The following is a 24,802-nucleotide window of genomic DNA, read 5'->3' as shown; positions in this document are numbered from 1 at the left end:
CACTTGCTTTGTATACATTTGACTCAGGCCCAATCCCTGGCACCAAATATGGTTCTCTGAGCCTGCTGGGAGTGATCCCTGAGCACAAAACCTGGAGTAATTCTTGAGGCACATTGGGAATGCAATCCCCCTCCCCCCCATGTATCACTCATTGGAGGAAATAAAACAGATAAAGGGAAAAAGAAATATTACAGTACACATAAGTTACTCAAGAAATACATCCTGAAAACAAAAAACAAAAAAACAAAAATAAACAACTCGACCAACTAGAAGGTATGTAAAGGCAGTAAAACACATGGAAGACCCATACCTTCAATGCCTTCACTTTGAAAAATGAAAGATTTGGTTCTTTTTGTGTTTGAAAAACAAAAGCAAAATATTAAACACTTGGTTTTGTTGCCATTGTACATTTAGTAGACAGAAACAACACATGCTAATTTCTGCCTTTGGTTCTTGACCTGAAGAAAAGCAGCATGAATAGTAAACTGAGTCTTATGATTATTCATCACTAAAATGCCTTTAACAAAACATTTAGTATATCTCAGAAGTTTAAAAATTAATCCTCTACACAGCATCCTGCTGGTGCTTTCACCCCTGGCCGATGGCTTTGCAAGCAATTACGCTATTAACACTGTGCTGGGAGGTGACTAGGCAGAGGCCATCACAGAACCTTTAAATGTATCCAGATTAAATGCTGCTTCTAGCATGGTCAATTTGTACTAGTTTCCAGGAGTGAGGTGATGATATTTTTTTTAATTAATTAATTTATTTATTGAATCACCATGGGAAAGGTTACAAAGCTTTCAGGATTAGGTCTCAGTCATGCAAATATCAAGCACATTTCCCTTTACCAATACTTATTTTTTACCATGAAGAACCCCAATAAAACCCCACCCCCCACCCCTCCCAGTCCCTGTGGGGCAGATGAATTCTAGTTAACACTCTATCTGCTTTGATTAGATTCATTGTTTCAATAAAAGATTCACGACTATTATTTAGAGTTTACCCCCCCCCCAAATCAGACATGCTGACAAAGCATTGTGAAGTGATTTGCTTTCTACAGCTGGGTTCAAGAATTATATGTTGGTTTTGGATTTCTGCTATTTTACTTATTGACCCTGGAAGTATTTCTACTGAAAGTCAGATAGTTAAGAAATTGGTTTCTGTGCTCTGGAGTCGTGGCCGTGCTGGAGAGCCGCTAGTGGGGGGCAACTGGTGGCCTCTGTAGGGCGTGAAGGGCGGACCGAAACGCCCCCCTTCCCATGAGGTTTTAGTCGCCCCCTGTCCCCCGGCTCATACCTGCTGTCCACAAGGCTCCCATGCGGCCGCCATCTTTCTTTCCAGAGAGGAGAAGGCGACTGGGGCAACACCCTTTCCCCTCCGGACAGACCTGATGGCCTGGATTAACGCATAGTCCATTCACTTTTCTGCTCCAAGCTGCCGGGTTCTGCATTAAGTCCTTGTGCTTCTGGGGCCGTGGCCGTGCCGGAGAGCCGCTCGCGGGGGGCAACTGGTGACCTCGGTAGGGTGTGAAGGACGGACCGGAACGCCCCCCTTCCCATGAGGTTTTAGTCGCCCCCACACTCCCGGCTCATACCTGCTGTCCACAAGGCTCCCATGTGGCCGCCATCTTTCTTTCCAGAGGGAGGAGGGTGGAAGGGACCAACACCCTTTCCCCTCTGGGCAGACCTGATGGCCTGGATTAATGCATAGTCCTTTCACTTTTCTGCTCCAAGCTGCTGGGTTCTGCATTAAGTCCTTGTGCTTCTGGGGCCGTGGCCGTGCTGGAGAGCCGCTCGCGGGGGGCAACTGGTGACCTCGGTAGGGCGTGAAGGACGGACCGGAACGCCCCCTTTCCCATGAGGTTTTAGTCGCCCCCACACCCCCGGCTCATACCTGCTGTCCACAAGGCTCCCATGTGGCCGCCATCTTTCTTTCCAGAGAGGAGAGGGCGACTGGGGCAACACCCTTTCCCCTCCGGACATTCATGATGGCCTGGATTAACGCATAGCCCGTTCACTTTTCTGCTCCAAGCTGCTGGGTTATGCATTAAGTCCTTGTGTTTCTGGGGCTGTGGCCGTGCTCCAAACTTAACTATGATTTTCAGAGAGCAATGTTGGGTGGTTTACTTCCCATGGATCACTTTGTATATAGAGAGATGTCGTGCAGCCGCTTATGCAGCTGCATGGTTTTGAGGAAAAGTCCTAGTTCCCGCATACTCGAGCTGTGGTTGTAGAGGCTTCTGGTCACCGGGGTTCCATCTGGGGGAGGCGGGATGCGGTACCTACCCCATCTGGGGCTTCCCGATGATCTCGGCTCTTTTTGGAACCTGGTTTTTTTTTTTTTTCCCCTTCGGGATCTGTGGATCCCGCCCTCCATGTTGCCTTTCTCTTCGGCTGAATGCTGTAAATATGGCGCTGGGGGGCGGGCTGTGGGCGTGACTTCCGGAATCTGAGGTTACCTGGGAGTTGTAGTCCCGGCAGATTTGAGGAAAAGTCCAAGTTCCCGCATACTCGAGCTGTGGTTGTAGAGGCTTCTGGTCACCGGGGTTCCATCTGGGGGAGGCGGGATGTGGTACCTACCCCATCTGGGACTTCCCGATGATCTCGGCTCTTTTTGGAACCTGTTTTTTTTTTTCCTTCGGGATCTGTGGATCCCGCCCTCCATGTTGTCTTTCTCTTCGGCTGAATGCTGTAAATATGGCCTCAGGTACTATTTTACTACAAATTGGGCTCTTAATTTTCTTCTCTCTTCCCAGCAGTCAGTTAAGAACCAGTTCTTTCTTTGAATTGTACCCCCCCCCCCCAAAAAAAAACTGTTATAAGTTAAGCCTTTATTGCAGACTTCCCTTTTGGAAACTCACCTAGCTAAACCAACACTGTAGTTGTATTTTATCTCAACAGTGTGGTCAACAAGACTACTCGTATTTAAAGAAAAGGCCTTGTTTCAACCTTGGAGGATAGACAAATATATTTGTATTTTTTGTTTTCAGTTGAAGTGTTTAAAGCAGCTTATATCATTTTTAATTCCTTCCTTTTTCATTTTCTGTCTCTTTATCATCTGCTAAAAGCCCTTGTGATGAGCTCAAAGACCTTAAAATTATGATATCTATTAAAAGGAAAATAACATAAGATGGAGTGGTATGGTAATAAAATGGTAATAAAAATAGTATGAACTGACCAAGTTATTCTCAATAATCACTAGTAGAAACGTTTCAAAATCATTGTCAAAACATTCTTAGTTCTTGATACAGTGAAATCACTTAGTTTAATCATGCACATACTTGGTTTGCAAAATATTAAGGGTGATTGGAAACCTTAATATTTACACTGGTAACCCACTAACATTATGCATTGGAAACCCATTTGTGTATTTAATTTTCAATATGGTCAGTACCTTGCTATCCTAGTTTGTCTTTTTGCAAACATTGTGGCTAGTATTAAATCCTGACTTTGATTTATTGGTCAAAACAATATAGTCTAACATTGCAGTCATGTTGATGTTTAAATGAAAATGATTATTTCCCTCCTTAATTGTAGGTCCCTTACTAGTGCACAATAATAAAAAAAATATTGTTCTCTGTTCTGGGTTCTGGCTGTGCTATTGCTCCATCCCTATCCCTCATAAGTTCTTAAGTGGTAAAAATAACAGGAGCATCTTTATCTTACTGAGTGATGCTGAGTAAGCTCTCGGATGATTCCTTGATATGAAGCTGTTGAATGGAAAGACAAAATATGGTAAGAAGCTTGATCATTTCAACCTTCCATCCAATCATCACCCTGGAGAAGGAAAAGGGCTGGTAATGGAGTTAATCATCGATAATGCAAGAACTGGAAAGATAACTCAAATTGTAGTGCACATGCCTAGCAAGTGCCAAGTCATGAGTTTGCTCCCTGGTACTTCATGGTTTCCTGAGCACCATGGGGTACAGCCCTGTTGGTCCCAGAGCACCCTGGACCTGTGCCCAGCTGAGATGAGCCCTACCAGGAGTGACCCTTATAGCAAATATAATCTGAATTTAAAAATAGTAACTGGCCATGCCTAAGTAATCCCAGTAGTATGCATTTAAGAACTTCTTGGGGACCCACATATACAGGATTGTAGAGCAAGAGCTCCCACACTTCAAATTAATCAAACCAGAGAAGGTTTTGGAGACATCAGATTTACAATCCAGCTCCCGGAAGTACTGATGACAGCATGACCTTGTGAACATCTGAAGTGGGGTGAGGATTGTCTTGTGGGGCTGAAGCCTTTTCTTGTGTGATCTGATGTTCCCTCCAAGTTGACAGTGTCAGAAAACTCATCTGGTGTAGCAAAGAATTTTCTCATGCAAGAAAACTGACCCTTCTTGACTCCACCTCAGCCCCCAACACTCCTCCTTCAGTTTTCAAAAGTGTGAATGTGATAGCAGCCTGAGCAAAAGAGAAAACTGAAAAATAAATAAATAAGAGAAACATGATGGGGAAGTTAAAAAAAAACACCTGGACTTTAATAATTTCTGTTATAATGATTTGTTTTCTTTTTTGATATTTGGGTCACACCCAGCAATGCTCAGAGGTTACTCCTGGCTCTGCACTCAAGAATTACTCCTGGCGGTGCTCAGAGGACCATATGGGATGCTGGGAATCGAACCTGGGTCAGCTGTGTGCAAGGCAAACGCCCTACTCACTGTGCTATCGCTCCAGCACCTATAATGATTTTCTTAACAAATGATTTTCTTAACACTTAAAGTAGCTAAAGTATATGTACACATAATACAATTGATTTTTTAATAATTCATATGTAATTTCTTTTCTCTCCTTATAGAAACACCCAAATCTCAGATATGTAAACCTCATGTTTAATGATATTGGGCCTGAAGGTGGAGAATTGATTGCTAATGCATTATTTGTAAGCATTTATATATCTCAGAGTGACATTTCATGTGGGAATTATTATTTCTGACAGCTTGGACCCAGCAAAGCAAAATATTAACTTGTATTTTAATTTTGTTAATTTAAAATTTGTTACCAATAATATATTAATCTAATGGGAATGTGTATTTTATTAATTAGTATGTGGGCATTTTATAAGCACTTTTGAGCTCTTTTGTAAAAAAAAATTATATAGATTTTGAGCCAAAGAGATAGTACAGCATATGACATTAGCCTTGCACACAGTTAATCCAGGTTTGATCCCAACCACCAAATATTGTTCCCTGAGAACTGTTTGAAGTAATTCCTGAGCAGCTCTGGGTATGACCCCCAAACAAAACAAAAACACGTTGATTTATTTTAACTTGAATTATTTTGGGTTTGTGGGGTGGTGGAGATCAACACATACAAGTCAAATACTCTACCATGAAGCTATTTCTCTGGTCCCCACTTTATTAAGACATGTAATCACATACATGAAAATTAGCTTTTTTTGTATAACAATACAAAAAACTTGCAAAGTTTTTGTATTTATTTCTGTCTTCTTTAGTGCCTTTTCAAAGATGTTTGATTTCCAGTATAAAACTTGTCCCTTTTGTTTAATTTGTAATTAGTGTTTTACGCTTTTCTAGCTTTATAAGTGGATTTATCTTTTTTTTTCTTTTCTTTTACTTTATGGATCACACCCAGATGTGTGTCTTACTCCTGGCTCTGTGCTCAGCGATTACTTTTCAGCAGGGTCTCAGGGAACCCTATTCGGTGCCGGGTGACCAAACCTGGGTCAGCTATGTGTGGTACTCTCTCTGGCCCCTAAGTGAAATTTTCTTTACTTTTGGATTATTCACTGCTAGCTTATGGAAATAAAAATTGAGGAATGGAGAAATAACACAAGGTTAATGAGCATGATTTGCTCCCCAAATATTGCCCCCCACTGTCACATGATTCCCCCGCAAGCACTCTCACCACATGCAGCTCTGGGTGTTCTGGAGTGTGGCACTGGAGAATCAGCACCTCATACCCAGGGGCACCACATACACAAGATCTTGCACTGAACCTTCCGCCAGATTGAAAATTTCCAGGAGGGGCCCCTGGGTTTCCTGAGCACTACTTGGGAGGCCAAATGAACAAAATTGATTCTTATATATTTATCTTCTATCCTGTAGTTTTGCTAGACTCAATTATTAATTCTATCATGTATGTGTGTATGTATTCTTTACACACAAGACCAGGTCAGGGCCAGAGCAGTGGTACAGCAAATAAGGTGCTTGCCTTGCATGTAGCTGACCCAAGTTGGATCCCTCGCACCCCATATATCTCATGCCCTCCCCCACCATAAACCCACCAGGAGTGATCCCTCACTGCAGAGCCAGGAATAAGCCCTGATCATTGCCAGATGTGGCCCCCAAACAAAAAACAAAACAAGACCATGTTACGTCCAGATTATTTTGCTTTTTTTTTTTTTTTGCCAGACTACCTTGGCTAGAATAACCAGTAGCACTGTAGCACTGTCCTCTGGTTGTTCATGGATTTGCTCGAATGGGCACCAGTAACATCTCCATTGTGAGACTTGTTACTGTTTTTGGCATATCAAATATGTCACAGGTGGCTTGCCAGGCTTTGCCGTGGGGGCAGAATACTCTCGGTAGCTTGCTGGGCTCTCCGAGAGGGGCAGAGGAATCGAACCTGGGTTGGCCCCATGCAAGGCAAATGCCCTACCCGCTATGCTATCATTCTGGTCCAGAATAACCAGTACACTGTTAAATAGAAGTGATGAGAGTGGACATCCCTGCCTTCTTCCTACTCTTAAAGGAAAACTAATTGCTTTTAAGGATATTATTTCTACTACTTATTCTCACATTTATTCATTATGAAATAGCTGTAATTTTCTTTGTGATAAATTTCTTTGCCAAAAAAATGAAAGATATAGAATTAAACATCTTGGGGAAATGCCTAAGAAATTATATTGCTCTAAAAGTGATGTGACAAAATTTGAACTTCATTAGCTAATTTTAAGTTAAAATGGAATTATTGAAGGATTCGAGTAGAAAAATGATATCAATTTATGTGTTTGTGTTCATTGAATACATTTGCTAAAATATGATTAAAGTATGTACTGACTGAAAAAAAAGTGAGGTGGGGGAATGTGTAATTATTGCTTAATGGGAACAATTAGGGGATGATAGAAATGTTTTGGAACTTACTACAGGTTATGTCTGCACAATATTGTGAATATATTAAAAACAGCAAATAGTACATTTTAAAATAGTTGACTTTTTGTTATACGAATTTCAACCACCTAGTGGAAAAATAGCAGTATCATTTTCTTAAAGATACATTTACAGATTTTCCAGTGGAAACTTATTAAAAACTTCCTTAATACACTGCCCATTGGGCATTTGTTTCCAGAAATTCTTTCTTGAGAACTAATAGTAAACTAATTTGTTTTTGTTTGGGGGTGACACCAGTGATGCTCAAGGGTTACTTCTGGTTCTTCACTCAGGAATTAGGAATTAGTTCTGGTAGTGCTTGGACAAACATATGGAATGCTGGGGATGGAATCTTGGTCGGCTGTGCACAAGGCAAGCACCCTGCCAGCTGTATTATCTCTCTGGTCCCCTAATATTTTCTGATTATGGGAGATTGATAATCCTTTTAAGGAATATATCCTAATATTTGTTAATGAGAAAACTGTTTCCTAACTTATGCAATATAACAAAAATTATGTATATCACAATTTTAACCAAGTTTTGACCTTTTCCTTTACAGATGAATGAAACTCTCAAAAACCTAAGAATGACTGGAAACAAGATTGAAAATAAAGGGGGGATGTTTTTTGCTTCAATGCTACAAATGAATTCATCTTTAGAAATGTTAGATCTGGGTGACTGTGACCTGGTGAGTAAATTGATAATAAGAAAATCACCTGGATATTGGATCATTCTCTCTGGCAATCAGTGTAGATTGGCAATCTACACTGGCAATCTCTGACACCAGCAAATGGAAGTCTTATGAATGGCTAAATTTACCCTTAAATATAATCATTTGATCACTTGACATCCTGTTACGCATCAATTCGCTTGAGTGGGCGCCAGTAACGTCTCCATTCATCCCTGTAGAGTGCTAGTGTAGCCCAATGGCGTCTCCTCGCTCCAGGAACACGAAGAGCCTCAAACCATTCATTCAGGGTCCTGACAAAGAAGTCTGACCATCCCGTAGGTGGGCATCCATGCGATCTTTTGATGTCCCGTGGAATCCAGTCGGTAACAGCTCTAGTCCAGTGGTCGTCTCCAAATCTCATTATATGTCCAGCCCATCTGATTTTCGACACCTTGTCAAATGAGACAGCATCCCTGATTCTCGATCGTTGATGGAGGTCAGAACTCAGGATTCCTTCTCTCACTTGAGTGAAGCATGATACTCCTAGCATAGCTCTTTCGATTCCCCTTTGGGAGACCCGAATAGCGTTCTCATCCTGTTTTTGTAGAGCCCAGGCCTCTGAGGCATATATTAATGCAGGAAGAACAGTAACAACAAGTCTCACAATGGAGACGTTACTGGTGCCCAGTCAAGCAAATCCATGAACAACAGTGCTACAGTGCTGTAGTATAAGAACCGGACAAAGGAATGTAAGGTATTAAAGGGGGAATACTTCTATTGCACTTGATCCTAAGTACATGAAGGAGAAGGACAAGGAAGGAAAAAAATTGAAGGAGAAAAATAGGCAGATGGGAAGTGACAGGGACAGGAGGCAGGGGCCTCTGGCTCATCAATGGGGTAGAGATATGGTGTATCTATACATTGTAACTACAGAGCCAATAATAATGCATGGGATCTAAGCTACAACCAAACTTATAAAGGTGCCTATCAAGGAGGCAGGTCGAACCTGGAGATACTGGTGAAGGGAAGGTAAGAGCTAAAATGATGTTGGTGGTGATATTGGTAATGAAATTTGTATGCCTACAACTAAGCTATAGATAACTTTGTAAATCATAGTGCCAGATAGTTGTGGCCCCCAAACCAAGAAAAATTTATTAATTAATAATAATATTAGAGGATGAGAGATAGTTAATCAAGTAGGATACTTGCCTTGCAGATGGTGGACCAAGGATCAATTTCCACCATCCCATCTGGCTCCCTCAGCACCAGCAGGAGTAATTCCTGAGTGAAGACCCAGGAGTAACCCCTGAGCATCATCAGGTGTGGTCAAAAACCAAAAGCATAATAATGATAATAATAACAAAGATAACCCTTGTTTCTCTGTGGAGAGAATTGAGAGAGTGGCAAGGAGAAGCATATTGACTACTTCAGAAGTTACTGCAATAAATGAGGTCGGAAGCGTAATGGCATACATGGGGTGTAATGATGGCCATAAAAATGGACTGAATTGAGACATATTTTGGAGATAGAATCTTAAAGCTTACTGTTATGAATTTGCTAGAGACTAAGAGAAATGGTGGATAAGAGGAGGCTCAAATTTTCTAACATATCAGCTTTGTGTGTAGGGTAGTGTGGTCACCAGAGATGGGGAGAATTAGGCCCCTCCAATAAGGTAAAGATGAGGAGGCCTATACAAGCTGTGAAAAGTCATGGTTGGTAATCTCCTGCCATTCACGCAATTACAATACTAGTGTTGAGTATCGACACTTGTTACACAAAGACATGTTCTAAGTACCATGCATCATAGCTGGGATTCAGTACAGGTATGCAAAGTTGAGGTTTGCATCCTCTTTTTGAGAACTTGGAAGCAAACCTAGAGGCAAATATCCTAACTCCTCATGTTTTAGGGCTGGAAAAAAGAATACGAATAATTTTTTTTTATATTTGATCAACCTATAAAACAACTGAGTAGGCACTGTTTAACTTTTTAAAAAAAATACACAGCAGTGTTTGAAAGGGGCAATGCCTGCCTCACTATTGACACCAGAGTTATAGGGAGGTCAGAGAAGGAAAGAAATCCAGGGGGTAGGAAGAGATTGTCAGGAAGCAAAGGAATCAGGGGTTCAGGGCAATCTGAGGACTTCAGTGGTGTAAAGGAGAGTCGAGCTAAGTATCCAAACCAAAGAGTTAGCAATACTAAAAACAAGAGATACAAATTTCAACACCCAAACTTAAAAAATGTGCCTGTCCTAGCTGGAGCGATAGCACAGCGGGTAGTGCACACGGCCAACCCAGCATCCCATATGGTCCCCCGAGTACTGCCAGGAGTAATTCCTGAGTGCAGAACCATGAGTAACTCCTGTGCATCACTGGATGTGACCCAAAAAGAAAAAAAAAGTGCCTGTCAAAAAAAAAAAAAAAAAACCAAAATGTGCTGGAAATGCTGACAGAGGGGAGATTACACTGATTTGGAATTGGTGCTGGAACACAGTGTGTCTCAAATCCTTAAACTATGAATAACTCTGTAAGTAATTATACTTTAATAAAATATTTTATGATGTTGTGCAGCGTGACATCATATGCTCTTCATAGCCAGCAATAGAAAACAAATTATCTAATGATGTCTTTTTGGCAGGTCTGACTGTTGGGGAAAATTCCAAATATTAATGGTTGGTCTTTTGTCTTAATATTGAATGTGATCAATGTAGAGAGAGAGTAAAGTGGAAAGGGAGGTTCTTGGTGGTTCTTAGTGGTGGAAAATGTGCACTGGTGAAGGGATGGGTGTCTGATCATTGTATGACCGACCGAGACTTAAACTGAAAGGCTTTGTGACTGTTCTCAAAGTGATTCAATAAATAAAAAATTAATTAATAATAATAATGTTTTAGAAGGCACAACTCTGATTTATCACAATCCAGATTATTAATCTTGAAATACTTATGGAGATTAATATACATACTCCTGTGAGTTACAGTAATGAATTTTGATGTTTGCAGGGAATGCAAAGTCTGATAGCATTTGCTACCGTCCTAACTCAGAACAAGACACTTAAAGGAATTAATTTAAATCGACCTATACTATATGGTCAGCAGGTATGTATTCAGAATGATGGCAGTTAATGGTGCATGCAAACCAAATAGGTGCTACTGAGGGTTATGTCTAGGATCATGAATGCATTGAATTTCTTTTTTTTAAACTTTTATTAGTGAATATAATTATAATTATAATATTATATATAATTATATTTATATAATATAGAAATATATTTAATTATATATTATATAATATATAATATATGTTATATGTTATATATTATATATTATATAACAACATATTATTTTATTATATTGATATAATTAATATTAATATAGTAATATTAATATCAATACAATAATATATTATATTAATATAACTATATATTATATATTATATATAATAATATATAATTATATATAATTATAATTATAATATTAGTGAACTGTACCTCACCATGAGGTACAGTTGTAGACTTACAAATTTTTGTGCTTGGATTTCAGTTATACAATGATCGAGTACCCATCCCTCCACTAGTGCCCATTCTCCACCACCACTAATCCCGGTATCTCTCCCACCCCCCCAACCCCCATCCCACCAGGTATACATAAATCTTGTAAACAATTTCTACCAAAAAATCTTTATTTGAGGGAAGATAACAAAATTTTTGGGGGGGTGATGGGTATACCAGTGTTGTTCAGGGGCCACTCCTGGAAAAAATATAATTCTTGATAGATAGGACTCATAACTAAATACGACTTTATTTTATTTGACAGGGGGTGGAGGGTGCTGCTGGCCTCTCCTGGCTTTGCCAGAGATTGCTCCTGGTTCTGTGCTCTGGGATCACTCAATCCTGGTGCTGCTGGGGGCTACGAGGTGGTGGCAAGTGCCTTACCCTCTGCATTATCTCTCAGGTCTGAAACGTGATTTTAAATGATGCTTGTTTAAGTAGTACATGTTACCTTTTTCCACATAATTTCTCAATGACTATAACTGTGAGGAGCAAGGTAGTTAAGATGAGAACATGGATGATTTAAATGTCAAAGAATTATAAGATCGCATAATAAATTTTAAAAATGATAGGATCCTACATTTTTTTGTTTTTATATTGAAGTGAGTATACCATTTTTTCTTTTTTTATGTAGGAGCATTGCTATTTATTCAGCCATTAATTAGGCTGATTGAATTGGACATGAACTCCACCTTACTTTTTTTCCCCTTTTTTATAATTTTATTTATTGAATCATTGTGAGAGCAGTTACAAAACTTTCGGGTTTAAGTCTTGATCATACAATAAAACACCCGTCCCTTCACCACTGCCCATTTTCTAACACCAAAAACCCCAGTAGACCCCTATCCCACACTCTCCCCCTACCTGTGGGGCAGATGATTTCCATGTTACTCTCTCTCTACTTTGATTACATTCAATATTTTGACACCAGACCCACCATTATTATTTGGAATTTTACCCCAACACTCAGATCTGCCAAAAGGCAATGGTAGACAAATTGTTTTCTATTGCTAGTTATGAATAACATACGAGGCCGCAGTAGTGGCCGCACGTTTTTGGAATTCTGAATTTTAACAATTAAATCTGGAGGGATTTCTGCCAAAACTTTCTGGGTTCCGAGATTTGTTCCTGAGTCTCTTGGATCATGGCCGTTAAGCAGCTTGATCAGGAGCCAGAAAGGCCATTCATGGGCGGCGACTTGGGGTCTCATTGGGGCGGGGAGAAAAGGGCCGGCTCCACCCCCATCCCATGAGGCCCCAAGTGTCTCATCATTGTGGGCCCATTTCTACTCATCCAGTGGCCTCAGGAGGACGGCAGCCACCGAGCCACCAGGGCGAACAGGCCAAGGCATGAAACCTATTCCCCCCTGGGCTGGCCTGGAGCCGGTAACCTATTGCAGGGACTGGATGCATTTCTACCAAAAGCCGCTGGGTTCTGAGATTTGTTTCTGAGTCTCTGGGATCATGACCCTTAAGCAGCTTGATCAGGAGCCAGAGAGGTTGTTCATAGGTGGCAACTCGTTGGGTTGGGGAGGAAGGGCCAGCTCCACTCCCATCCCATGAGGCTCCAAGTGTCTCATTACTGCGGGCTCAAACCTGACTGTCCAGTGGCCTCTGGAGGATGGCGGCCATCGAGCCGCCAAGGGGGAGCAGGCGGAGGGACAGCACCCTTTCCCCCTTGGGGTGGCCCAGTGACAGTAACCTACTACAGGGTCCAGACACATTTCTGCCAAAAGCTGCTGTGTTTTGAGATTTGATTCTGAGTCTCTGGGATCATGCTGTTAAGCAGCTTGATTAGGAGCAGAATGAGTATACCATTTTATCTTTGTAATTGTGGGTTAAAATGACAAATATGAATGAATAGCATTCTAAGCTTGTACTTGATCCTACTGGTAGACTGCATGCTGGAGAGAAAGTAGGATAACTCCAATTTTCTTTTTTTTTTTTAATTTTGTATTGGTGAATCACCATGAGGTACAGTTACAGACTTACAGATGTTCGTGCTTGTGTTTCCAGTCATGCATTGCTCGAGTACCCATCCCTCCACCAGTGCCCATCCTCCACCACTAATGATCCCAGTATTCCTCCCATCCCCCACCCCATCCCCCCGCCCCATCCTACCTCTGTGGCAGGACATTACCTTTTGTTCTCTCTCTCCTTTTGGGTATTGTGGTTTGCAACAGAGGTTTTGAGTGGCCATCGTGTTTGATCTATAGTCTACTTTCAGCGCACATCTTCCATCCCAAGCGGGTCCTCCAACCACATTTTACCTGGTGTTCCCTTCTCTATCTGAGCTCCCATTTCCCCCAGTGTGTGAGTCCAGCTTCCAAGCCATGGAGCAAACTTCCTGGTACTTATCTATGTTATTCTTGAGTGCTAGTCTCCATTCTGTTATTTTATATTCCACAGATGAGTGCAATCTTTCTGTCTTTTTCTTTTTGACTCATTTTACTTAGCATGATACTTTCCATGTTGATCCACTTATATGCCACTGTCATTACTTCATCTTTTCTAACAGCTGGATAGTGTTCCATTGTGTAGATGTACCAAAGTTTCTTTAACCAGTCATCTGTTCTCGGGCACTTGGGTTTTTTTTTGCAAATTCTGGCTATTGTAAACAGTGCTGCAATGAACATAGAAGTGCAGATGTCATTTACACTATACTTTTTTGTCTCTTCGGGATATATTCCCAGAAATGGTATTGCTGGCTCAAATAGAAGCTCAATTTCTAATTTATTTGAGAAGAATCCATACATTTTTCCAAAAGGGCTGAACCAACTGGCATTCCCACTAGCAGTGACGGAGGGCCCCTTTCTCCCCACATCCACACCAACAACGGTTGCTTTTGTTCTCTTGGATGTGTGCCAGTCTCTGTGGTGTGAAGTGGCATCTTATAGTTGTTTGCATCTGCATCTCCCTGATGATTAGTGATAAAGAGCGGGTTTTTTTGTGTGTGTGCCTTTTGGCCATTCGTATTTCTTCCTAGAGAAAGTTTCTGTTCATTTCATTGCTCTACTTTGTGATTGGGTTCGTTCTTTTCTTCTTGTAGAGTTCAACCAGTGCATTCTAGAACCTTGATATCAACCCCTTGTTAGATGAGTATTGGGTGAATATTATTTTCCATTATGTACATTATCTTTGTATTTGAGTCATTGTATCTTTTTGCAGTGTAGAAGCTTCTTAGTTTAATATACTGCAATGTGTTTATCTCTGTTTCCACTTGGTTGGTCAGTGGCATGTCATCTTTGAAGATATCGTTAACGTCAATATCGTGGGGTTTTGCTAAACTTGTCTTCAGTGTACCTTATGGATTCTGGTCTAATGTTGAGGTCTTTAATCCATTTTGATCTGATTTTTGTGCATGGTGTTAAGTCGAGATCTAAGCCCATTTATTTGCATGTGGTTTTCCAGTTATGCCAGCACCATTTGTTAAAGAGGCCTTCCTTGTTCCACTTCAAATTTCTTGCTCCCATATCAAAGATTAGATGTTCATACATTTGGGGTTGTGTGTAGAAATATTCTACCCTGTTTCATTGGTCTGTGGCTCTGCCGTTGTTCAGTACCATGCTGTTTTAATTATTACTGCTTTGTAGTAGAGTTTGAGGTTGGGGAATGTGATGCCTCCTATCGTCTTTTCCCCAAGAATTGCTTTAGCTATTCGTGGGCATTTGTTGTTCCATATGAATTTCAGGAGTGCTTGATCTATTTCTTTGAAGAAATTCATGGGTATACTTATAGGGATCACATTAAATCTGTATAGTTGGGTCAAATGGGAGATCAAATTCTAATTTTTTGAGAATCGTCCATAATGTTTTCCAAAAGGGTTGGACCAGCCGGCATTCCCACCAGCAGTGAAGGAGGGTCCTTTTCTCTCCACATCCGCGCCAGCACCAGTTGCTTTTGTTCTTGTGGATGTGGGTCAGTCTCTGTGGTGTGAAATGATATCTCATTGTTGTTTTGATCTGCATCTCTCTGATAATTAGTGATGTAAAGCATTTTCTCATGTGCCTTTTTGCCATTCAAATTTCTTCTTTGCGAAAGTTTCTGTTCATTTCCTCGCCCCATTTTTTGATGGGGTTGGGTGATTTCTTCTTGTGGAGTTCAACCAGTACCTTGTATATCCTTGATATCAACCCCTTGTCGGATGTGTATTTGGTGAATATCCTTTCCCATTCTGTAGGCTGTCTTTGTATTTTGGTCACTGTTTCTTTTGAGGTGTGACCCAGCTATAGCACTCCTGGGAATATATCCCAGAGAGGCAAAAAGGTATAGTCGAAGTGACATCTGCAATTGTTTGTTCATTGTAGCACTCTTTACAATAGCCAGAATCTGGAAAAAACCTGAGTGCCTGAGAACAGATGACTGGTTAAAGAAACTTTGGTACATTTGCACAATGGAGTACTATGTAGCTGTTAGAAAAGATGAAGTTATGAAATTTACATACAAGTGGTACTACATGGAAAGTATCATGGTAAGTGAAATGAGTCAGAAAGAGCGGGATGACACAGAAAGATTGCATTCATCTGGGGAACATAAAGCAACAAAAGGGGAGACTAACGCCCAGGTGCGGAGGGCCCGCAAACCACTTTCCAGCCCGCGGAGGTGGCCCTAGGATCCGTAGGTGCAGGGAAGGACCAACCGAATGAACACAAGACACAAGAGACAGAGTACAGTTTAGAAATAGAGAGAAAAAGGGAAAGCACTTTATTGAGGGATACAGGCTGTTTATATAGGGTCCGGGCAGCTCAGTCAGGAGCAGAAGCAGTATAACCATATATGGTAAGGTCACCAACAAGAGCTTTACCTAACATTCACTTAATCACTTAATCACTTAACTTCCCGTTAGTCGTCGATTTGCTCGAGCAGGCGCCAGTAACGTCTCCATTTGTCCCCGTCGCGTGCTAGTGTAGCCCAATGGCATCTGTTCGCTCCGGGAACATGAAGGGCCTCAAACCGATCGTTCATGATCTTGACGAAGAAGCCTGACCATCTGGTAGGTGGGTGGCCACGCGGTCTTTTGACATCCCGTGGAATCCAGTCAGTAACAGCTCTAGTCCAGCGGTCGCTTTAAATCTCATTACGTGACCAGCCCATCTGACTTTCGACACCTTGGCAAATGAGACAGTGTCCCTGATTCTTGATCATCGACGGATGTCAGAACTCCGGATTCTTTCTCTCATTTGAGTGAAATGTGATATTCCAAGCATAGCTCTTTCTAGTCTTCTTTGGGAGACCTGAATAGCGTTCTCATCTAACATTCAAGGTAGACATTTGTACCTCAAAGGGTCTTGTGGCAGAAGGTGCATCCTGAGCTTTACATTTGTATATCAAAGGGTCTTAGGGAGTAGATGTATCCTGGAGGTTACTATAGATAAGGCCGGATAAGCTGTCAGCCTAATATTGCTTGCTATAGATCAGGCATTCACTGAGATCAGGAAGTCCTGAGAGACTGTCACCAATGTCTGTCCCAAGCAGTTCCTAACATGGGAAACACGGCCAGAGTCTATGAGAGGGCTCTTGGCTTCCCACACCCAGGAATGGCTGAGATTAGTACCAGGAATTTTGCTCCATGACTTGAAGGCCAGCCACACGTGCTAGGTGAAAAGGAAGCTCAGATAGAGAAGAGAGCACCAAATAAAGGGTGTTGTGATGACCCTCCCAGGGTGGGAGAAGCATGCTAAAAGTAGTCTATAGACCAAACATGATTGCCACTCAATGCCTCTCTTGCAAAACACAGGACCAAAAGAAGAGAGAGAGAACAAGGGGGAATGCCCTGCCACAGAGGCAGGGTGGGACGGGGGGGGGGGGGGGGGGGATGGGGGATGGGGGGATGATGGGACCCATGGTGGTGGAGGATGGGCACTGGTGGAGGGTTGGGTACTTGATCATTGTATAACTGAAACCGAAGCACAAAAATTTATAAGTCTATAACTGTACCTCATGGTGTTTCACTAATAAAAAAAATTTTTAAAAATCTGTATAGTGCTTTGTGGAGTATTTCAATTTTGACAATGTTAATTCTTCCTATACATGAGCAGGGGAAATCTTTCCATTTCCTCGTATCCTCTTTTATTTCATGGAGTAGCGTTTTGTAGTTTTCTTTGTAGAGGTCCTTTACCTCCTTAGTTAGGCTGATTCCGAGGTACTTGATTTTCTGGGGCATGATTGTGAACAGGATTGCATTTTTCATGTCGCTTCCCTCTCTCTCTCATTATTTGTGTATAGGAAGGCTATGGATTTTTGGGTATTGATTTTATAGCCTGCGACTTTAATGTACAAGTCTATTGTTTCTATGAGTTTCTTGGTCGAGGCTTTAGGATTCTCTAGATATAGTATCATATCATCTGCAAATAGTGAAAGCTTGATTTCTTCCTTTCCTATCTGGATGTCCTTCAATATCTTTTTCTTGCCTAACTGCTATTGCAAGTACTTCCAGTACTATATTGAACAGCAGTGGAGTGAGTGGAATCCTTGTGATAACTCCAATTTTCAAAGCTTCTCCTTGCTCTTTAACATTAAAGGGTTTTCTTGTTGGTTGTGCCAAGCTAGGGAATAAGGACTTATTTTTTTACAGCAAGTCTAAACAGCAACAACTATATATATAATATAAAATATATATCTTCATTATTATAAAGTTTATTGCAAATGCAGTAATCTGGCACTTAAGCAATGAAATACTTTGTTTTATAAATATATGTTTTATAAATATATATATTTCCATTTTATTCATTTATTTTTCCCTCTTTTTAATTGAATCACCATGAGATACACAATTACAAAGTTGTTCATGATTGGGTTTCAGTCATATGGGTTCCAACCCATCCCTTCACCCGGTATTTTATGTACATAAAAATTCAAATGTGTATTTCTTACCACTGTTTTCAGTTTCCCTTTGGCCACCTCCCCATCCCCCCAGCCTGCCTCTCTGGCAGTAGTTTTTTCCATTTTAAAGCCGAGCCAAACAACGTCAGACTGTAGACTAATCATCCTCTAATCTTTTATGGTAAGTTAAATAACTTAGTATGTTTGGGGTAAATGTGTACTGTTTCAAAATTGTATTTTTGAAGAAAATATTCTGTTTTTAGGAAGAGTCCACAGTTCATTTAAGTTACATGTTGAAAGAAAATCACTGTCTCATTGAGCTACACATGTGCAAGCATGATATTAAAAACTGGGGTTTCAAACATTTGTGTGAGGCACTGTATCTGAACAGTAGCCTACGCTACCTTGATGTCAGCTGGTAAGTGATAATTTAAACATTTAGTAGCTCCAATTAAGTCATGGGAATAATCCATACAAATATTCAGAGTATAGGGTCCCCGAGAGATAGCACAGTACATAGCCACCGGCCTTGCACCAAGAATGATCCGTGTCACAGAGCCAGGTTAATCCTGAGCACACCTGGGTATCCCCCCCCCCCCCCAACAAAGGTAAAAAGGTAAAGGCCCTCCCGTTGATCATCAATTTGCTCGAGCGGGCCCAGTAACATCTCCATTGGAGACTTTGTTGTTACTGTGTCTGGCATATCGTATTCGATATGCCCCCCAACAAAACAAACAAAAATAAATATTCAGAGTGCATAGGATTCAAATTCTTTTAAGATACAAATTCTGAAGATTGGACTATATAACCATTGTAACTTTTTTATCGTAAGCCTTATTATTTAGTTTATTCTGATATCTTCTGGTAACCTGAGTTATATAATTATGTAAGCCAAATGGAAGTCATATGTTATGGCATATTTTTGTTAACTTTTTTTGAAATTAAGCAATAAAATATTCATTAAAATGTACCTCTTATTACTCTAATAATTTCTAAACAAGTTTTTTAATAGAATATTATTTATTTTTAAAATGTTTGAACTTTTTCTTTTCCTAGCAATAACATAACTCGTGATGGAATGAAGTTTTTGGCTGATGTGTTGAAAAATAATACCACATTGGAAGTAATAGATCTTTCTTTTAACAGAATAGAAAATGCAGGAGCAAATTATCTTAGTGAAACTCTTGCTTCACACAACAGAAGTCTTAAAGCGTTAGTATGGTTTTTATATTTATTTCAAATAACAAAATAAGTTACATTTTTATAATACTATATCCAAAATTCTTTAACTCTTAATATGCATGATGAAATACACATTTCTAAAATGACATACTAGTAAGCTATCACTGTCACTGTCCTCCTGTTGTTCATCAATTTTCTCAAATGGGCCCAGTAACGTCTCCATTGTGAGACTTTGTTGTTACTGTGTTTGGCAAATTGAATACATCATGGGTAGCTTGCCAGGCTTTTGCCATGCGGGCAAGATACTCTCGGTAACTTGCCAGTCTCTCCGAGAGGGGCGGAGGAATCGAACTTGGGTCAGCCATGTTGGCTGCATGCAAGGAAAACTCCCTACCTGCTGTGCTATCGCTCCAGTCCAGTAAGCTATAATAAACATTTTGACTTATTCTTTTTCAAAATTAGTGTCTTTAAAAGTTAGATAGATTCTAGTTGACTGAGTATGGCTGAGGATAAGAGGCTGGAGAAATATCTCAGTGGGCTGAAGTATGTGTTTTACGTGCAAGAGACCTTGGTTCAGTCACAGGCATAGCATCATCTCCCACGCATTACCAGGAGTGATCCCAGGGAGCACCAAGCCTGGTGTGGTCCAAAGACAAAACAAAAAGATTGATAAGATGAAATTTTTATTTTTTTGTTTTTTGTTTGTTTGTTTATTTGGGGGCCGCATCCAGAAATGCTCAGGCATTATTCCTGGTTCTGTACTCAGGAATTAGTCCCCATGGTACTTGGGAAACCATATGGGATGCTTGGGATTGAACCCAGGTAAGCCAGCCCCATGCAAGGCAAGTGCCCTAACTGCTATACTATCACTGTGGCTCCTGATGATAAAATTCTTATTGCCATTCTTGTGTATGTTTAAGTCTAACAGAAAAACCATAATCACGTAATATAGTCAAAACATTTTTTAACTTTTTAAAAAATTTTTATTTATTGAATCACCGTGAGAACAGTCACAAAGCCTTTCAGTTTAAGTCTTGGTAGGTCATACAATGATCAAACACCCATCCCTTCACCAGTGCACATTTTCCACCACCAAGAATCCCAGTATACCCCCCTCCAACCTCTTCCCCTGCCTGTGTGGCAGATTTCCACTTTACTTTCTCTCTACGTTGATCACATTCAATATTACAACAGAAGACCCACCATTATTACTTGTAATTTTCCCCAACATTCAGACCTGCCAAAAAGACATCATTAGATAATTTTCTATTGTAGTTTTCTATAGATAGTTTTCTATTGCTGGTTATGAAAATCATATGATGCCGTGCGGCCACCATTATGGCCACATGATTTTGGATTTCTGATATTTTAGTAATAAGTCTAGAGGGACTACTGCCAAAAGCCCTGGGTTCTGAGATTGGTTTGTGTGCCTCTGGGATCATGGTCATTCAGGAGCCGGAGGAGGTGTTGTGGGTGGCAACTCGGGGCCTTGTCAGGGTGGGGAGCAGGGCCGGTTCCAACTCCCTATCCCATGAGGCCCCACGTGCCTCGTCACTGCAGTTTCCTACCTTCCTGTCCATTAGGCTCTAAAAGATGGTGGCCATCATGCCGCTGCCTCCGGGGGAAAGGCAGAGGAACAGACACCCTTCCCCTTCCAGGGGGCATAGCACCATAGTTTAATGCACAGTCCAGATGCATTTCCGTTGGGCATTATATTTTGCTCAATTTTTCCCACCACCATTCAAGCCTGCCTTCCGGGGACGCTCAATCACAATATAGACAAAACTTTAAAAGTGAAATTAGAGATAGTACAGGGGTTCAAGCATCCTTGCTTTTGTGTGCTGCTGACCCTGGTTCAGTCCCTAACGCCACATATGGGGTCCCTTACGAATTGCCAGGGGTAGGCCCCAAACACTGCTGCTGTGGCCCCCAAAGAAAATAAACTTAAAAAATAAGAATGAATCAATAAAAGAAAGACCATTTTCATATATAACTCTATCTTGAAAAAATATATCTATAGTTCATCCCCCTAATAAATGATACAGAAGCAGTCTGTCAATTTCTAAGATATAGATATCTGTACTAGGGACGTGAACTATTCGGTTACAAAACTAAGTTCTTGGAATTTAGAAATCGCACGTGATTTTTATTATTCAAATATATATATATATATATATAGTTTTATTTGAATCACTTTGAGATGCACAGTTACAAAGCTCTTCATGGTCGGGTTTCAGTCATACAATATTCCTACACCTATCCCTCCACCACTACTATCTCTTTCTCTCTGTCTCTCTTTCTCTCTGTCTCTCTCTCACCCCTCCCCCCTACTCTACTTTCGGGGTTTGCAATACAGATGCTGAGAGGTTATCATGTTTGTTCCTCTATCTATTTTCACACAGTTCTTATCCAGAGTGATTATTTCCAACCATCATTGTCATAGTGGTCCGTTCTCTATCCTAACTGCCTTCTTCCCCAGCACTTGCGGCAGGCATCCAACCATGGACCAATTCTCCTGGCCCTTGTTTCTACTGTCCTTGGGTATTAGTCTCATATTAGGTCAAACATGCTTTTACATCAAACATTTAAGAATAATGCTGACTTCACACAATAATAAAGTCTAATTTGGGAAGGGGCACTGAGTTGTGTCACACCAGCCATACTTCGGTCTTACTCCTGTCTCTGGACTATGGGATCATTCCATATATGTAGCCAGGGATTGAATTTGGATCTGGCACTTGCAGAGCAAGCCTTACTATCTCTCTGACCCCCATATGTATTAAATGTCAACTTACGTATTCTTTTGGTGAAATAACTGGTTTCCAGTGCCACTACTTCTAAATTGCCTTTTTTTCACCCGTAGATTGTCAGTAGTAAGCAACAATATAGAAGGAGAAGGACTTGTTGCACTTTCACAATCAATGAAAACAAATCCCATATTCTCATATATTTACATTTGGGGAAACAAATTTGATGAGGCTACATGTATCGTAAGTATGTTATTCTTCACTGAGAGGCTTTTCCTGGAATCTTTTCTGTAACATCAGGTACTTTTATTTAGAAGTCTTAGAAATGATAGCAAAATCATCAAATCTGAAGTCTCAATGAATTTTAGCCAATGTTTTAAACTTTAGTTAAGGATAATTCTGTGATTAGAATAGCAAAAAATATTTAAAATGCCACATATTAACAGAAAAGCCAGCGAAGGGACAGGGTAACGTTTATGCCTTTGCATGCATGGATCTGGGTTTAGTTTCTGCCCTGGATGGTGGGGCAGGGACAGTACCTTAGAGTCCCAATTCCATTAGTTAAAATAAAAATACCAATTTTGATTTATCCTAAATTTCATGTGGTGATTGCTCCAAACTATTTCCCAGTGATTTTCAAATCAACACAGAATTTGGGGAGATAAAAAAAAAAAACAAGCTCAGGATGTCACAGGAACAGGAATGTGAATTAGGCTACACAGCACCTGCCATGCATATGTCAGGGATTGAGATCCAGGGCCCCCAGGTGTGACTCTGGAGAGCCCAGACCACCACCTGACCCGAGTACTAGCAGAAATGAAGTCTGGGACCCCCTTCCTAAGCACTGCTGGATTTGATCCCCCACAGGAAAATAAGATATCTGGTGTTCATGTAGTTCTTGAAACTACTAAAAACAAAAATCATAGCAATACACAGCTTTCGTTTAGAAAGAAGAAAATAAAGTTTAGGGGCCAGAGAAACATTGCAGCAGGTTTGGTGCTTGCCTTGCATGCAGCTGACCCAGGTTCTATTCTTAGCACCACTGATGGTCCCCCAAGCAGGCACTGCCAGGAAGATCCCTGAGCACAGAGCCAGTGATAAGGCTTGGGAACAGTTGGGGGTGTCCCCCTAAGGAAGATAAAAAGATAAGATTAAAAATTCTCAGGGGAGGATGGGGAGTGGAGGCAAGTTACCTCAGGTACAGTATGTGCATAATGTGAGGAACCCTGAGTTAACTTCTGGCAAACACAAAAAAGCCCTTGATATTTACTAAAGGATTAACCAAATTTCCACCACTAAAATTACTAAAACATACACTGCTATATTTTTAAATGCGTATTCATTAGTACTTCCTCTCATTAGAAGCTGAAGATATTAAGTTTAGCAGTGATAATGACAAATTAAAGCAGAAAGCAGCTAACCTTTCAAATCTTTCCATTTTTCCCCTTCTCAATACTTTCAACTTTATTAACAAATTATTGAACATATTTCTATGACGCCTATACTCCAGAGACCCATAAGATATTTACACTAAAGAGAATTGGCACCCAGTTAGGCTGTCCTCTAATAACCATGGTAATTATATTTCTTAGCCTAACTATAGGTTAGTTTCAGGGAAGTTTCTGAACTTACACAACCTTTTACCAAAATCTTATAGTTTATTTTCCTGAGGAATGGGTCCCTCCCTCTCATCAGATTTTCAAGGCTATACAACCACCATGCCTGTCAACTAAGACCATTTTAGCTATGGGACCTTCAGTCCACAAATTGGTAATACAAAACTTAAAATTTTTGCAAGATTATAATTTCACTTTGTAAAATTAAGTACATAAAATGTAAAAACATATAGAAAATATTTAAAAATTCAGTATTCAGAATATTTTAAACTACAAATTAGTACAACTTGAGTTAAATAGTGAAATAGTTTGGTATAGTAAAATAAATAAGCCATCTTTTTAATGAAACTTTTTAATAAAAAACATCACTAGGCATATGCAGATTTAATTCAAACGGGTCATCTCCAGCCAGACAACACAGATGTGGAGCCATACACAGTGGATGGACGTGTGTATCTTGCAGAAGTCTCCAATGGCCTGAAAAAGCACTATTACTGGACACCAACTTATACAGCTGCTTACAGTCACTCGGCAAATATAGGAACTACTCTTGTAAGCCAAGATCAATGAAAAATGAGTCTTAGATTAATTTTCATAATTTTATTATCATTTTCACAGAGTATGACTTTATTGCCTTTTTCATAAATTGTTATTTTGTTAGATGTATAAAAAGACACCACTATTTAAACTTTGTACAACGGTCCATTGAGAAAACCCAAGGAGTGTAATACAATTGTTTGTTTTTTGTTTGGGGGCCACAGAGGTAACTCCCAGATCTGTACTCCTGGGGGACTCAGGGAGCCATGTGGGATGCTGGGGATTGAACCCAGGTCAGCAGCATGCAAGGCAAGCCCTGTACCATCTCTCCAGCACCAAGTATAATTTTTGCAAAGAAATGTGTTATTCATTTAACCATAGAGAATGAAATCAAGGAAGAGAAGACCCATTTTATAATGAAAATACAAACAGTACTAAAAACAGGATATAAGAAGGTCAGTATATCTTAAAAATTAGGATAACTGAAAGTTGCCATGAAGTGTTTAAAATTCGATATGCCAGACACAGTAACAACAAAGTCTCCAATGGAGACGTTACTGGGCCC

The 24,802-nt window shown here is 40.4% G+C and overlaps 1 protein-coding gene across 1 annotated transcript in view; it reads left to right on the top strand.

The window, feature by feature from the left end:
* Positions 1 to 24,292, top strand: part of LRRC34 (leucine rich repeat containing 34) — a 28,571-nt gene extending 4,279 nt beyond the window's left edge. Inside the window, exons 4-10 of the mRNA XM_056110707.1 lie at positions 4,807 to 4,890; positions 7,680 to 7,808; positions 10,787 to 10,882; positions 18,419 to 18,573; positions 19,212 to 19,367; positions 22,201 to 22,327; positions 24,073 to 24,292. Coding sequence (XP_055966682.1) covers positions 4,807 to 4,890; positions 7,680 to 7,808; positions 10,787 to 10,882; positions 18,419 to 18,573; positions 19,212 to 19,367; positions 22,201 to 22,327; positions 24,073 to 24,270 — 945 coding nt within the window. The 3' untranslated portion in view covers positions 24,271 to 24,292. The remainder of the gene's footprint in view (positions 1 to 4,806; positions 4,891 to 7,679; positions 7,809 to 10,786; positions 10,883 to 18,418; positions 18,574 to 19,211; positions 19,368 to 22,200; positions 22,328 to 24,072) is intronic.
* Positions 24,293 to 24,802: the final 510 nt, after the last annotated feature.

Source organism: Sorex fumeus, unplaced genomic scaffold (assembly GCF_029834395.1).
Source record: "Sorex fumeus unplaced genomic scaffold, SorFum_2.1 ptg000010l, whole genome shotgun sequence".
Lineage (NCBI taxonomy): Eukaryota > Metazoa > Chordata > Mammalia > Eulipotyphla > Soricidae > Sorex > Sorex fumeus.
Note: the sequence above shows the minus strand (reverse complement) of the source record. Positions and strands in the feature narration are given on the sequence as shown.